General features: G+C 35.7%; 1 protein-coding gene across 1 annotated transcript in view; it reads left to right on the top strand.

The window, feature by feature from the left end:
• The window catches only part of LOC145297481 (uncharacterized), a 60,578-nt gene that overhangs the window by 3,111 nt on the left and 40,101 nt on the right, over positions 1 to 17,366 (top strand). Inside the window, exons 2-3 of the mRNA XM_080143352.1 lie at positions 4,153 to 4,464; positions 8,982 to 9,432. Coding sequence (XP_079999478.1) covers positions 4,153 to 4,464; positions 8,982 to 9,432 — 763 coding nt within the window. The remainder of the gene's footprint in view (positions 1 to 4,152; positions 4,465 to 8,981; positions 9,433 to 17,366) is intronic.

The following is a 17,366-nucleotide window of genomic DNA, read 5'->3' as shown; positions in this document are numbered from 1 at the left end:
ATCTCTCATGTGAACAATTCACGCACATGCATTCGTCAAACAATTGAAAACAGAAAAAATCCGATGATCCCCAATATTCATTTTTTCAATTTTAATCCTTTAGCAGACAATTATCCGAGTAAAAACGGATTAAAAGTGTTCTACGTGACTGAATACCCTATATACCAAATTCTAAGTCTGTAGATCAAATATTCGTTGAGTATATAGGTTGAGAAGTGTATTCACACACACATACATACACGCACACACATGTCATCACCTTTATAGATTATATTGATAGAGACCAGATGGTATTGTCAGCTTGACATCACGTTGTTACTTGAGATATTTATAAGTAATAAACATTTCATTCATAATTTTCTTTTAAACCCGTAACAAAGCCTTTTCTTATTTATTTATTTATTTATTTATTTATTTACTTATTTAAATAGATAAACATATTTTAATAATTTCGATACCAATTTATTTATCTTTTAAATGTGACCGCAAAGAAAAAAAGAGAAAGACAAAATCAATTTGTCTTTTCATGTGTAATTTAAAAACAGGTTGTAACCTGTTGAAAATCAATTCGACGCTCTAAAATATTTCGGATATCTGCCCATAGGAAAAATATATGAAACAGAACTATTTATAACATTAAACTCAAAACAATCAGCGAATAAAAAAAAATAGTTAATAAATAAAATGTCATTTCTCCAAACAAATATGCCAATCGCTTGACTTTGCGAATTATATTGCATATCCATAAACAGATCATGTATCTCTTATAAGGCCACGGTTCGCTTATGCATGAAGTATTGCTGACACATCTGAGTTGTGCATCTGCTACTAGTCTCTCGCTCTTAGATAGAATTCAAAAAGAGTCGCCAACCTAATAGATCCTGAACTATCAACTAAATTCTAACCTCCGTCCCATCGCTAAAACGTGGTACCTGGTTTTTGTTTTACAAATATTTCAATGGCAAGTACTCCGACGAACTCCGAGCAGTAGCACCCGACAAGCAGCAAAATCCCACCCCTACACTGTAGAGATCCCTAAATGCCGTAAAGATTCTTTCTACTCGATAAGCTTTTTTTCCCCTCGGACTGCTGCACTTTGGAATTCCTTCGCGAGGCCTCTACTTCCCCAACTGTGCTGACATGCAGAAAACCAAGTGTAATGTGAATAGACATCTTGGTGCCCAAATCCATAAATAGTATCCTTGCAAATCTGATCCCAAATAGTAGTCACTCACAACTAAGTGGGCTTGTGCCTTGTTTGAGGTGAAATGATAATAAAAAGATATAAAAATCGTACGTTTATTTTGTAAAGTTGAATAAACTTGAAATCTTTAGTGCTAGTGTGAGAAATGGTCTCAAAGTTCTCAAAGGAAATAATTTGTTATTAATGAATCTTATTTAAGCTACAGATGTGAGTCAAATAGTTAAGATTTCTTATGAGAATGGGCCTGGGCATAATAGGAATTAAGGGGTCACCACATTCTCCTTAATGCCCCCAAATTAGGGTACAGATGAACTTAAACGTCATAGCGGTACGAAAATTTAATGTGAATTTAATTTAGCATTAGATTAAACCTTTTTGCATTCACAGGTAACATAAATATTAACAAATATATTGAGGACATTGCAAAGGCTACTGCAAAGTATATAGGATCCCCTTACTGTGTTAAAAATTACTTAAACCTGAGAGCATACTATACTTCTACACAGGAACGATTACCCCATGTATTGAGTAGTTTCCCCCTTTATACAGTGTCCATAAATCAGTCTCGAATCCAATAGATGTCGCACAATCGACCAAGCTCTAATCTCTACTCTATCGTCGCAATTTTGCATCTGCGCCTGTTTTACAAGAACTTCAGTGGGTGTGCTCTGATGAACTCATGGCCATTATGTCCACTCGACATCCATACTCCAAACTTACCCAACAATCAATAACATTCCACCCTTCACTATTGAGGTTCCTAAGATTCTACTCTAATTGTTACTTCGCTTGAACTGCTAGACTCTGGTATTCCCTTCCTGTTTCCTTCAAGTTTAAATGTAATTTTAATAGCCATTTCACTACTCATAAATATTTAATGTGTTCAAAATATCCACGACACGCTAATATATATAAAAATATGTCTTTATTCTTGTTAACGGTTATAGATAGTTGATGTTAGCAGTCAGATGTTTACGGGAAAATTTGACGGATTGATTCCTCTCGACCTAATGGTCAACCAAAAACGTTAAACTTTTCGGTTGTTATTATATAATTATGTTTGGCTACATGAAATTCCCATTTTGAGATGATGTTTTTAATATAACCACACCTCAAGTACATTTTATTCTGCCCTCATGATTCGCTGGAGTAATTGATTTCGATTACACCTGCATAATCTTTTGCCGAAAATAATCTGATGTATAATTTTCACTCGAATGGCCTTTAGTTACATTCAATAATGCAGATACAAGACAATATTTCTCGGCACACACGACCCATTATCCAACACTTATTTTTCCACGTTCCTCCGAATTTTTAAATGTATTTTGAATTTCTAAATGACGTAATGTAAAAATATTATAAGTTATTTATAGGTTCTCTTCTAATTTTCGGATTTTAAATAATGTCAAAACGCACTTTATCTTTTTTTTTATGGATTGATTGTTGCTATTTTTCTGATGAGTTAAAGGCAAAATAGATTCACTGATTGATATAATAATTGATTGCTTTTGTGCTACGAAACAGATAGTAAAAAATTATAAATGTCAACTGAATTTAAAGAATAAATTGTAAGATGGCCAACATCATGAACTTTGGAACATAGACTTTTGTAATTCATTATATATATATATATATATATACACATATATATATATATATATATATATATATACGTAGATATGTAATAATGTCAATTATTTGTTGATGTTTTAAACTATAATACTATAATACGTTTTAAAACGTCTTCAACCTAAAAGATCATTAGAAAATAGCCCATATTTTTTGGATGTAAACAAAAAACAGATGCTATTATTTATTTATTTTTACTCATAACACAATAATCTACGAACACGTGTTTCGAGGTACTGCCTGTCAGCGTAGTTTGACTGTTTCTAGGGTCGAACCTCAGACCATATGTATTATAGTCGAGTGCGTTAACCGTTACGACACGAAGTCCTAGATAACTTCGCGTGTTATTTTTATCGCTTTTAAATTTATGTTGATCTTTTGTTGATGTTTTTAAACGATAAAGCGGTTAATAGCGTCTCCAACCTTTTCTAAGGAAAATATTTTCCATGATCTCCAAGTTTAGTAACTCGAAACACGTGCTTGTAGATTACTCTTTTATAGATATAAAATAATTGAATTTTTCATATAGAAATTATAATTTCTGATGACCCGAAGAAAAAATATCCATCGTTAACTTTTCGTGTAGAATGTCTCTTTCTTACTTTATTTCAAGTAGCGATGAAATGGCTTCATACGGCGAAGCAAGAAAAAACATGTTTTACTCATTAACTTTTATTAACTTTTATTAACTTTTATTAACTTTTATGTGGTAGAATGGAAGTACATACAGTCATTTAAATACAAATAAATACGGAGTTGTCTATGAGAATAATGTATGGTTTCTCGCGTTCTATCTCTCTTTTTTATCAGGAGAAAAGACAGATATTCACTTTTTTGAAAAAATAAATAAAATAAATTATAATCTTTCCCGGGCATTGTGGGTTGCGTTATTTGAGCTATTTCACATAACAGAATGGTAAATCAATTCATAAAATAAAAGATAAGCAAAGTAACTTTCAAACTGATCATTAAAGCTGGACCAAGATAATTCGACCATTTCGTTTTATCATATTTGTTTGGTAAAATGAGCATTATTAAACATAATCGATATTTAATTCAGTTTGAAATAAAAAAGAATGGTGAAAAGCAATTGGAAGTGAATGAGGGACAGTTACTTAATTCTGTAAGACGTGTTTTTCATTTAATTTGATTTTCTTGTTGTCTAAACATTGCCTTTTATCATAGAGTTCATGATAGTTTACTTTATTTGAAGAGATTTACAAAAAAATAAATCTCAAACGTAATTACTATTCCGTATTCGACTGAGTTTCACAACCTTAACGGTTTTTTTTGGTTTTTTTCACTCTCGTTTTCAGGAAGAATATAGAGAACTTAGCACAATAGAGAGTTCGGAAATTGGTTTGAAGATCGATCGAAGTGAAGAATTGAGCACACATGGAATTGCCAATACAGCGACACCAGTTAACGATGAAATCAGTTCAATGGCAAGTTCTTCTTCACCAGTGGACGCTGAAAACGCAACAAACATGGCGGACAACTCAACGGTAACAGAGATGGAATTAGTGAACTTCCTCCCAGAAAATGATATCGAAAATGTCACGGATAGTAACAAAACAACAGACGAAATAGAATCCGCTACTTCGACAACATCGAAGTCGTTATTGCAGGTAAGTTAATAGAATCTCGCGAGTTGCAAACTTCATTTGCCTGAGAGCTACAGCCAAGCTTGTAGGAAGAAATAAAGTAATTGGTAGGAAAGTGTGTGTTCTCTTGTTATGTGGTAGCTCAACTTGTATCGGTCTCCTAAGGTTTTCACTGTGCCTCCTATTCGTAGGTAAAATCAATTCATCGAATCTCTGTTATCCGAGTGATGAGGTTCGATCTTCTTTCTTTTTTTTTTTAATATCATAAGAAACATCAACAAATAAAATTGGGGCTTAAAAGTCACCGTTTTTTTTCTGCATATCATACATATATATGTATAAAACGACGAACCCTCTCAGCATGTAGATTCCCCGTTTGAAAGATTTCCGGGGTTTGTATTACTGTACACATAGATTCGAAAAAGTTGTCAAAAAAACAAATATGTAACAAATAAATGTTATCAAAAGCAAGATAAGTTACTTTTCTACCAAACTGGATATATTTTTCGTGTTTTTATTCAATGTAACATGTTTATTCAGCTCGAAAAACGTACAGTGTTTACCGATGTATTGGAAACTTCAAGATGGCGTCTGATTCTCTCTTTAACACGGTAAGTTTGGGAAAAGGTGTTATAAATAAAAACCCAGATAAAATACTGTTAAAAACTCGTTCAATATATGTTACCGTGACATAGGTTGACATATATTCGGCGGGTTTTTAATAGTATTTTGTATAGTTTTAAAAAAAATTTAACCCAAAACTTAGTTATTAAAAACAATCCGTCCTCTAAAACCACTTGAACGCACCAACGTCATCTATCAGTTTAAATGCCCTTGTGAAAATGTAACTCCTACTGAAATCAGCGTTAAATAGAGAAGCAGTTAACCATCTAACCAAAAAATAACTTTCTTACTGACATGCAATATGGTTTCTGTTCTGCTAGATCTACAGAAGACGTGCTTACAGTTTTATCTCACAGGATTAGTGAATCCCTCGACGGAGGCTTCCTCTTCAAGGCAATTGCTCTTGACATATCAAAGGCCTTTGATAAGGTATGGCACAAAGGTTTACTCCACAAGAACTCCAATGTCTTCTCAATTATTAAATCATTTATCTCTGATAGATTCATAAGAGTAGTCGTTAACGTACAGAAATCAGAAACTCTCGGTATTAACGGTGAGGTCCCACAGGGGCCTATCCTAGGCCCAACTCTCTTCCTAATCTACATCAATGATCTTCCAAATCTACATCCTTACATCATTCGTAGACGCTTATGCTGACGACACCAACGTCTATTCAACATATCTAAGACCGTAAATGACAAAGTTCTCTCTGAATCTCTCTCCTCTGATCTTGAGCGAGTGGTACAGTGGGGGGGGGAAGATGGCTGGTTACTTTTAACGCATCTAAAACCAAGCTTTTTTCCTTACATCATCAACGCTCTGATGCCCATCTGGCATCAATTGAAATGAATGGCTCTCGTCTTGGGGAGACTTCTTGTTTTGATAAACTTCTGGGCTTGACCTTCACTTCCGATTTAAAATGGAACATTTATATCAAATCTGTTGCCAAGGTCGCTGGGAAAATGGTAGGATATTTCTACCGCTTACGTAGATATCTCACTCCTGATGCAATTCTCTACCTATATAAAAGCCAGGTATAGCTAATGATGGAGTACTGTTGCCACATCTGGGCTGGAGCTGCTAGAAGCAGCTTATCCTGCCTTGACAGAGTTCAAACAGACTTCGTAGCTTAGTGGAGGATGCCCTGCAACCTCTTTCCCACAGAAGAGACGTTGCGAGCCTATCTCTGCTTTATCGTTATTTCCATGGCAGGTGCTCGTCTGAGCTTCAATCCAAGTCCCCCTCGCCAAACTTTCATGAAAAACACTCGTCTAGCCAGAACCACGACGAATAGTTCCCTACACTCTTTATCTGTGCCTAAACCTAAATGTAGATTCCATGAGCAGAGCTTCTTTCTTAGAACTGCACGCCTGTGGAACTCTCTTCCGTTGACCTGCTTCCCAGATGACTACAATCTGATTATCTTCAAGTCCAATGTGAACAAGTTCTTGAAGAACTGCCCCTTCTATGCAATCCAACTTACAAAAATCCCACTACCTATGTTAAAAACGCTATAATCACATTGACTATTGTATACCCATTAACCCTTATCCTCGAGTGGCCTCCGGGCCTTGATAAGTGGTGATTTCTATGTAAAAAAACAATGCAACTGATAGTTACGGACATACCACTACCACATTTATCCGTCGCCTTACCTTCGATAATGTTGAATCTAGTGCCATATTCCAACACTTACGCAAAAAACACCACTGCGCCTTCGAATTGCAGAGAAATTTTAATCAACAACACAAAAATACTACACGACGAAACAAATGTTAAAAAGCTAACAATGTGAACAATTTGAAGCTATTTATATAAAAACGCAAAAACCTACCCTTAATCAGATCGCATTAGAAAATATTACCAACGCACTTAAATGCCTCGCATAACTCCTCCCTCCACACCCAACTCAGTCTTGCCACTGACCAGCTCTCCCATTCCTCATAATAATAACATAACCACCGCCGCCAATGGACCCCCTGACTCTCACTCCTAACTTCGCTGGCAACCCAACTACTATTTAAATAAATCTAGCCATAATTCCCATCGTGCCTCTCACAAAAATTCCTGAAGATGTGTAGATGATTACACAAAAAATGTAAAGTTAAAAATAAAAAACGCGGAGACTTCGAGAAGAGAAAATGCTTGGACCATACATCCATACCTTGGACATATAAACAAAAAAGATAATATGAAAAATGAAAAAAATAAAAAAAGGTATTATAAAACAGAAGGTTTATGTTGTCTTTAACAATGTGTCAGACAGAAACACATACAAACACACACACATACACACATACCCACACACACACACATATATATATATATATATATATATATATATATATATATATATATATATACATATGATATTGACATTAATGTAGATTTCGTATTTATTATTATAAACTCAATACTATCGATTTTTATATGGTACCTAATATATATAGGCGATTTCGAAAAGTAAAAACGATGTCTTGCGTGCCATCGGCTAGAATTAAAGAAAAAAGAAAAACATACAACTATCTAGCTTCATTTGTTAGTCTCTTAGATACGCTCATGCACATAAAATAGTTTACAAAATAAGAGCCACGCTCATATGCATGTAAATAAATAAAAAATAAGAGCCACGCCTATACACATAAAATAGTTACAAAAATAAGAGCCACGCCCAATCAAATATAAATAATTAACAAAATAAAAGCCACACCCATACACATGAAAATAGTTATAAAAAACTACAAGCTATGCCATAAATATATAAATAGAAAAAATAAGAGCCACGCCCCTACACATAAACATAGTTTTTAAAAAATTAGAGCCACGTCCATAAACATAAAAATGGTAAAAAAGAGCTACGCCCATGCACATAAAATATTAAAAAAAAATAAGAGCCACACACATATACATAAAATAAATAAAAATTAAGAGCCACACCCACACACATATTAATAGTAAAAAAATAAGAACCACGCCCACACGCATAAAAATAGTAAAAAATAAGAGTCACACCCACAGACATAAATAGTAAAAAAAATAAGAGCCACGCCCACGCACATAAAATAGTTTTAAAAAATAAGAACCACGCTATACATATGTAAATAGTTAAAAAAGAAAAGAAGAACCACACAATACACATATGAATAGTTACAAAAAACAAAACACGTCATACACATAAATAGTTAATAAAAAATAAGATCCACGCCCATACACATATAAATACTAAAAAAAAAGAAAAAAAAGAGCCACGTCCATACACATAATAGTTGAAAAAATAACGTCGTTTAAGCTAATGTACAGTTGTGCATGCAAACAGATTTAGTTGACTATTTCTGCGAAGGTCAACTGTTTGTTTTCGATTTTAATTCTTTAGAAACAACTTTTGCCCGAAAAAAGTCCAAACCAAATTTGGGCTACCGGTCCAAATACCTTATATATTAAATTTTAACACTTGTAGACTAAATATTCAGAATGGAGTTTTGTAGTGACTTTTCACACACACCGACATCACTAATATATATATATATATATATATATATATATATATATATATAGGAAAGAGAGAAAAAAGAGAGAGAGTTCTGTGCGCTAAAATGTTTTCATCTTAAATTCTACGCAATTATGCACAATGTAGAAACTATGTATAAACAGAATTAAACGTAATATTTAAATTAAACCAATCATCTAATAAGGAACCATAAAAATAAATAAGTAATTAATTAACGCTCGTTGTTCAAAGGAATATGACAATCAGTTAATCTTCATGTAGTTGCTAGCATATCCATGGCTGAATACATTTAAAAAGTTCGTTGGAATCACAACGCGAAAAAAAACTCAACTTTATATATATATATATATATATATATATATATATATATATATATATTCATAAATCTTCGTTTATATTTCTCATGCAGATGGAAACGAACCAACTAGAAAATATGTCGACGGACTTCGATTCTTTCTCCTCGCCCAGCAGTCCATTGCCGTATGAGTTGGATGTATCTGTGAATTTTGAAGAATCCTTTGATTTTGATGCCAACGCAACGACTAGCGATGAAATTACTGACATGAGCCTCTATGAAAAGCCTCTCGTAAATGTTTCGATGGGCTCTAATTTCGGAATTGCCAACGGAAGCGAACTTGATAGACGTTTACTAAATCAAAACCAAGATACGATTTCAGTGTCGGCTTGGTCATCTGATGCGGATCACGAAGAAGAGGAAAAAAAAGAAGAAGGAGAAGGAGGAAATGAAGACGCATTAAAAGAATTCACGGAGGAAGAGAATACCGTAGAGGAAGAAAAAGATAGGAGAGGAAATAAATCGACCAGTGACATTATTGATTATAATGGAATTGATGAAACCGGTACGTATGCACACACGCACTACACGCATGTGAAGATAAATGGTTATACACGCACGCATACATGCACACGCATATATATGCATATATACATATATAAGCTGTGTTAATCGCTTTATTGCAAATTATTTCACTAAATATACGTCATATAAAAATGAAAATTGTATCATCAAATGACTGTTTCAAGGTTAGTTATTTCCCAAAATTTAATTAAAATCCATGCGATATTCACGAATATATTATCAAATAATTTACGCTGTCCATCGCTTTATTGCAGGTCTTTTAAAATGGCAAAAAAGGGAGATTAATGGTTATCGAAAAGTAAAGGATTGTTGCTTGAAGGGGTGTTCATCCAAGATTTAGCTATGGAGCTGGAAAGGGATCCAAGAACTTTGGCTTCATTCCTGAACAACTCCAACACCACATCCAGAAAGGATAAGGGCACAAGGAGAAACCTTTCACATTGTGATATTCGGAAAATTGGTACGGAAATCAACCGAAACCCAAACAGCACCAGTGCTTCCATTTTTGCAAGAGCTGGAATCGCTCCAAGATCCAGACAGGTACGATGTAATATGTTGAGTGAGATGGCAAGGAACATCAAAACTATTCCAAGGCCTCCATTGAGAAAACAACGTAGGGAAAACGAATGGCTTCGGCACAGAATTACATGAAAATAAATTTCCAACATGTCCTATTTACAGATGAAACCCGTGCTACTCTTGACAATCCGGATGGATGAACCAAAGTTTGGAACTCGAACGGAACTCTAACCCCTTACAGAGTTCATCGCCAACGAGGAGGTGGAGTCATCATGTTTTGGGCGGGAATCATTAGGGATAAGTTTGTTGGACCATTCTAAGTTCCAGAGGGTGTAAAATTTACCAACGGCCTTTACACGGCCTTTTTGTATAAACATTTGTCACCATGGCTAGATGATCTACCATTGTCATGTCGCTTTCAGATTATATTTATGCATCACAATTCACCATCCCATTCTGTTAGGGCGACTCCAGCATTCCTTGAATCTATGGGCTTCTTTGGAGAAACTCTCACGACCTGACCACCGTGTTCGCCAGATCCTAACCTATTGAATATATGAAGTGTTTATGAGGCACGAGAGCAATTTACTTCAAAGGAGGCCTTGTGGAAAACATAGTGATTATTGCTAGAGCCTTAACTCCTTTTTGAGATCAGACAATTGACTTCCTCGGGGGACAAAAGTTTGTTTTAAGTTATTTTAAAAATAAAAATAGTGTATAATTGATTTTTAGGCTTCGAACATAGGATGTGCTTTCTCTCATTATTCTTTGACAGAAAAATATCATGAAAATAAAGTTCGCATGATAAAACATTGTATTTTTGCCCTAAAACTACATTTGAAGAGACTTGCAATAAAGCGATGGACAGTAAAAATTCCATGATAAAGAATAAAATGTCATAACTTCGTGAATATCGCATAAATTTGAATAAGATTTTGGGAAATAACTAACCTTAAAGCAATCGTTTGATGATATAATTTTTATTTTGTTGTGATGTATATTTAGTGAGATATTGATATTTTACTAATCTGCAATAAAGCGATTGACGCAGTTTATATACACACATATAAGCGAGTGAATCAACATTTGTTGTCTAAGTTTTTCCTTATACATTTTAATTATAAAAAATACGTGTTAAAATAATCCTTACCTACACAAACACACACATACACACACATTATATATATATATATATATATATATATATACGTGTATATAGCTGAATACATAAATATACAAATATACTTACAAAAGTGAGTCCTTGATCACCTATACATAGGTAACTACAATTAATTTACATCGTTTTAGATGTTTACAAATATATACCTAATAAAATTTTTCATTAATCATCACCAGTAAAACCCTATTACCGGTGGCCCTAGGATACGTTTTTTTTTTCAGGTTACGATGTGAAATACGATGTTTTTCCGGTCCTGTTACAGTATTTACCCCCGCTTTACGGTGTTATTTATAGTGTTATTTGATTATATACATGTGTATTATATACTGTACTGTATTTTGTTATTATTTTTTATACTATATCTCGGGGTTCTACTATATTACTGTTGTGAAGACGCCCACTAATTAGCATACGTGGGTGAACAAGATATAGATAAAGGTATCAAGTCAGCAAAACCGGAGAGCTGTGTTCGAACGCCAGATAGGCAAGACGCATGTGCCGATTATTCCATGAAAGACTTTAACACGCCCTCTGCCGGACAATCTTCCAAATGCAATACAATTGCACCTTTGTAAATATGTATTATATTTTCGTCTTAATATATTTGTTTTATCTTTACTTTCTGCGTTCGTGTGTTATTGATACAGACATAACAGTGGCGACGGGATTTCGGAAAAAGATTTACGCGTGAGAAAATACACTATCAAACTCAACAGTGGTATTCGGGAAATACTTACTTAAACACTCGGGAATTAAATGTTTAAAACGCAGCAACTACGAAATTGTTGAACGCGATATTCAAGCGCTGGATACGTGCAAAACACCAAGAGTTTTTTGTGACTACTTGAAAATGAAATTCAAAACCCGGGACACTTGAAAAGAAAACAGCAAGCACTTTGTTTCAAAGGGCCTACGAGAAAAAAAAACTTGAAAGTTAGAGTAACCCTTTCTGCAAAGTGCACAAAAAAGTGCTTCGCTAGTATGCCGTGAACTTATTAGGTAGACTGTTTTGAAAGAAAAAGTGATTTTTTTCTCAGTGTACTAAGAAGGGATTTTTTTTCTTTCTTGTACGTAATTAATAACGTAACAAAAGGAATCGGTTTTTCGTAGTTATTAAAGAAAGGAAATTGTAAAAGTGACTGATTTACTAATTTTAAAAACAAAATGGAGAATCTTATCAAGTTATTCGCGGAAATACAAATGCGTCAACAAGAAAGAGACTAAGTACAGAGAAGGCGTCAACAAGAAAGAGACGAATTACAGAAAAAGACAACAAGAAAGAGACGAATTACAGAAAAAAGAACTACAAGAAAGAGACGAAAGACAGAATGAACGGCTTCTTAAATGTATAGAGCAAATGCAACTTGGTCAAAAAGATTTGTTGGGAAGATTAACGACTAATTCTGCGCAGGAAAGCAATACGACTTTTTCCAACGTAACAATTGTGAATAGCATAGATGTGTTCACGTACCTACCGGAAGAGGTTAAAACTTTTGAGGCATACTTCAAGAGGTATGAAGATATTTTCGAAACAGATTGTGAAAGCTGGTCAAACGCAAAGAAAGTAAGTTTATTACTTCGAAAACTTGGTACCAGTGAACATTGCAAATTTGTTGATTTCATATTGCCAAAGAGAACGAATTAGTTAGACTTCGCTGAGACCGTAAAACTTCTTAAGGAGTTATTCGAACCGAACATGTCTCTTTTTCACAAGATATGGTCGTGTATGAACCTTAAGAAAACGGAGGAGCAGGACTACCTGACATATACGTCAGTAGTGAATAAACACTGCGACAATTTTAAATTATCGGAACTTACGGTGGATGATTTCAAATGTTTAATTTTTGCACAGGGGCTAGTTTCTACAAAAAATTCAGAGATCTGAAGACGCGTTCTCTCAAAATTAGAGACAGAACAACGTCTGACACTGCAAAAGTTAGCAGAAGATTGTCAAAGGGAAGTATCACTAAAAAAAGACTCCAGAGATATAGAAGAAGCAGGAGTGTCGTACATAAGGAAGATTATAAAATCTGGCAGAAACGCAGGGCAAAGAAAGTGTGAGACTCGTCAAAATCCAAAAGATTACGCGAGTTATAAATACTCAAACCCTAATTACAGAAAACGAAATGACGATTCAAGTCAAAGTAACTATAGAAAATCGGGACCAAGTAATAATTGCGGAAGATGTGATGAAAAACATTGGGGAAAGGAGTGTCCTTACAAAAATATCAGATGCTTCAATTGCGACAAAGTCGGACATAAGAGTATTTGTTGCAGAACGAAATATAAAGTACACCAAATGAGAACAAACGACAAAGAGAAAGACAATTTACGAAAATATGTGTTGGTTAATATTTTCGGCAAACAAATAAAATTTCAACTTGATTCTGGAGCAGATTTGTCGGTAATAAACGTTAGCACTTGGAAAAAAAACTGGATAAACCGACTCTGAAAAATTCAAGTAAGTGTGCAAGAACGGTGACAGGAGACGAAATCAAATTTGAAGGAGAAGTCGTCCTGCCCATTAATTTAAATGGCACGACGAAGAAATTGAAACTCTTCGTAATTAAAGAAAGCGAGAATTTATTGGGAACAGATTTTATTGAAAAATCCAACCTTTGGGATAAACCGATGAACGCTTTTTGTAAAGAAATAACCAGCTGCACCACAACGTCAGAAAATATTAAAAATGAACTAAAGAAAGAATTCCCAGAAATATTAACTATGGGACTGGGAGGATGTAATAAATTTAAAGCTTCGTTCGAGCTAAAAAAGGATGCAACACCAGTATTTAAGAAAAAACGGAACATGCCGTTCGCCGGATTAGACAAAATAGATAGCGAATTAGACAGACTTGAAAGAACGGGCATTTTATCGAAAATCGAAACTAGCGTTTGGGGTAGCGCCTACGGTGTACGTAAAAAAAAAATCGAAACAAATTCGAGTCTGCGGAGACTTTTCAACCGGGTTAAATAATATGCTACAAGATCACCATTACCCTCTACCAAGCCTGGAAGAGATTTTTGCCAAACTAAATGGTGGGAAAATTTTTTCAAAAGTAGATTGGTCCGACGCCTATTTGCAAATTCTGATAGAAGAAAAATGCTCATAGATTTTATGCATTAACACTCAAAAAGGGTTATTCAAGTATAACCGATTGCCGTTCGGGATAAAAGTCCATGTTCCCGCACGGAAATTCTATAGCAAGTCCCACTCTCCCCAATGGTTTACTTCTGCTTGTGCAGCTGCCATTTGTCAAAGGCAGCATGCGTTCCGCAGATTCAACCGACATAAGTCCAGCTCAAATAAACAGAAGTGTATAGAAGCTAGAAATAATTGTAAGAGAGTGATAGAGACAGCTAAGACAGATTACCCTGAAACCACCAGAAAACGCATCGAAGCACAGAAATTAAGAACCCGGGATTTTTGGAAAATCTACAACAGCGTAGTAAATAATGGACAGTCAACTATTCCCCACTATCAAACAATCATGAGGTTGCTTGCACGGCAACTGACAAGGCTAATCTGCTTGCCAGTCGGTTTGCCTCAAACTCCACACTGAACTCGGTACACCACTCACTCCCTGACTTTCCTCTGCGAACAGACGCCACACTAGACGATTTGAAAATCACCCCTTCTCAGGTATATGCTATTATAAAAAACCTAGACACCTCAAAAGCATGTGGACCAGATCTCATCCCGGCTGTGCTATTAAGAAAAATGCTCTGCCGAGGTTGCTCCAGTTCTGTCCAAACTTTACAATAAATGCCTTAACGTATCTTGTTTTCCCGACTGCTTGAAAACCGCCTCTGTGGTACCAGTCTTCAAGAATTCTGGTGAAAGAACTGACCCACTAAATTATCGCCCCATTAGCCTCCTCCCGCTTTTCGCCAAAATATTTGAGTCCTTAGTTAATTAAGCCCTAGTCCAGCACATAACAGCTGCTAAACTCCTGACTGACAAACAATATGGATTCAGGCAAGCCCGTTCAACAGCAGATATCTTAACTGTAGTTTCTGAACGTATATACCGTTAATTGGATAAAACAGGGGAGGGTAGAGCGGTGGCCCTTGATATATCTAAGGCTTTTGACAGGGTATGGCACGATGGTCTTCTAAGGAAAATTAGATCATATGGAATCACTGGAAGAATTCATAATGTAATTAAATCCTTCTTAAGTAATAGAAAATCAAAGTAGTCCTCGATGGTCGTACATCCAAACAATATGACATAAATGCGAAAGTACCTCAGGGGTCTATCCTTAAACCTCTAATATTCCTGATATTCATAAATGACCTCCCTGATAAAATTGTTTCGGAGATGGGTATATTTGCCGATGACACCACTCTCTATAACAGATATGAGGGGAAAACAAATGAACACATATCCAAGGAAATGGCAGAAACTCTAGAGGATGACCTCCAATCCGTAGTGGAATGGGGACAAAAATGGTTGGTCACATTCAATGCTGCTAAGACTAAGCTTGTTTCCTTCAATAACTACAAGAAACCTTCTCTACCACCAATAGCAATGGCCAAGAACACATTGCCTGAAAGTACTCGGCCTAACGTTTACAGGGAATATGAACTGGAATAGATACATTGAGAGCATTACCAAGGCTGCTGCAAGGAAGGTTGGCTCCCTCTACCGTGCTAGAAAATTACTTACGCCTGACAGTATCCTATACCTCTATAAGGCAACCATTCGCCCATGTATGGAGTACTGTTGTCACATCTGGGCTGGTGCATCTGCTGCTTGTCTCTCGCTCCTGGATAGGGTTCAAAAGAGAGTCGCCAACCTGATAGGTCCTTAACTGTCATTTAGGCTTCAGCCTCTGTCCCATCGACGAGATGTTGCATCCCTCTGCCTGTTCTACAAATACTTTAATGGTGAATGCTCTGACAGAACTGCAAACACTTGTACCTCCCCGACGTAACTACCCCGACAAACCCGAAAAGCTACTAAGTCTCATCCCTTTACAGTAGAGACTCCTAGGTGCAAGAAAGCCTTTTACTCCAATAGTTTCTTCCCCAGAACTGCGGGTCTTTGGAACTCCCTTCCGGGATTCTGCTTTCCCAACTGCAATGATATGCAGAAGTTCAAGTGTAATGTTAACAAACATATTTCTACTCATCTCCCTTCATAATACCCCGATAATTAAGTCCATAATAGTAGCCCCCTGCTTCAAATTGGCATTGTGCCTTGTTTGGGGTGAAAATTGAATTTAAAAAAATAAAAAAAAAGTCGCGCCGGCAATATTCCAGCAAGCAATGGACACAATGCTGAACGGTTTAGATTGTGCTTGTGCATACATGGATGACATAATCATAAGGAGCGCGTCCATAAGTGAACATATAGAGCATTTTAAACAAGTGTTCACAAGAATAAACGAGTACGGTTTCAAGGTGAAAGAAAACAAATGTGAGTTTTGTCTAGACGAAATCAAGTATTTAGGACAAATAATTAGTAAAGATGGTCGACGCCCTGATCCAGAAAGAGCGATAGCAATTAGGAACATGCCAGCACCACATAACGTGACGACTTTACAGAGCTTCTTAGGCCTCGCAAACTACTACCAAGTATTTATCAAAGGCATGCACGACCTAAGTGCTCCGCTGAACGAATTATTAAAGAAAGAAACACCATGGATATGGACAAAAGAATGTCAAGACTCATTTGAGGAAATTAAAAAGACTTTGACGTCAGATTTATCCTTAACTTATTGCGACCCAAAATTACAAATAATTGTTGCAAGTGACGCGAACTCGTATGGTATAGGAGCATGTATACAGCATATCATGCCAGATGCAGAAGAAGAAACCTATAGCGCACGTATCAAGGATCCTAATTCCGTCAGAGAAGGCTTACTCCCAAATACAAAAGGAAGCATTAAGTATTATTTTCGCGATGACGAAATTCCACCGTTATCTGTACAGGAGACATTTTATACTGGAAACAGACCACAAGCCCCTAGTGACTACTTTCGGCTCAAAAAAGGGCTTACCAGTATATACGGCAAATCGGTTACTCCGTTGGGGTTCGATCTTGCTAAATTATGATTTTCAAATAAAACATCTACGTTCGGGAAAAATAGGTCATGCGGATGGATTGTCAAGGCTTATACCGAAAAGGGATGAAACCTTTGAAGAGTCAGTAATTACAGCTATACGTTCCAATTATGAGGAAAAAAACATATAATAAATATAATGAGAGAA

The sequence above is a fragment of the Euprymna scolopes genome, chromosome 18, assembly GCF_053919585.1.
Source record: "Euprymna scolopes isolate OS-2025 chromosome 18, ASM5391958v1, whole genome shotgun sequence".
In the NCBI taxonomy this organism is placed as follows: Eukaryota; Metazoa; Mollusca; class Cephalopoda; order Sepiida; family Sepiolidae; genus Euprymna; species Euprymna scolopes.
This window is presented reverse-complemented; position numbering and strand designations above follow the sequence as displayed.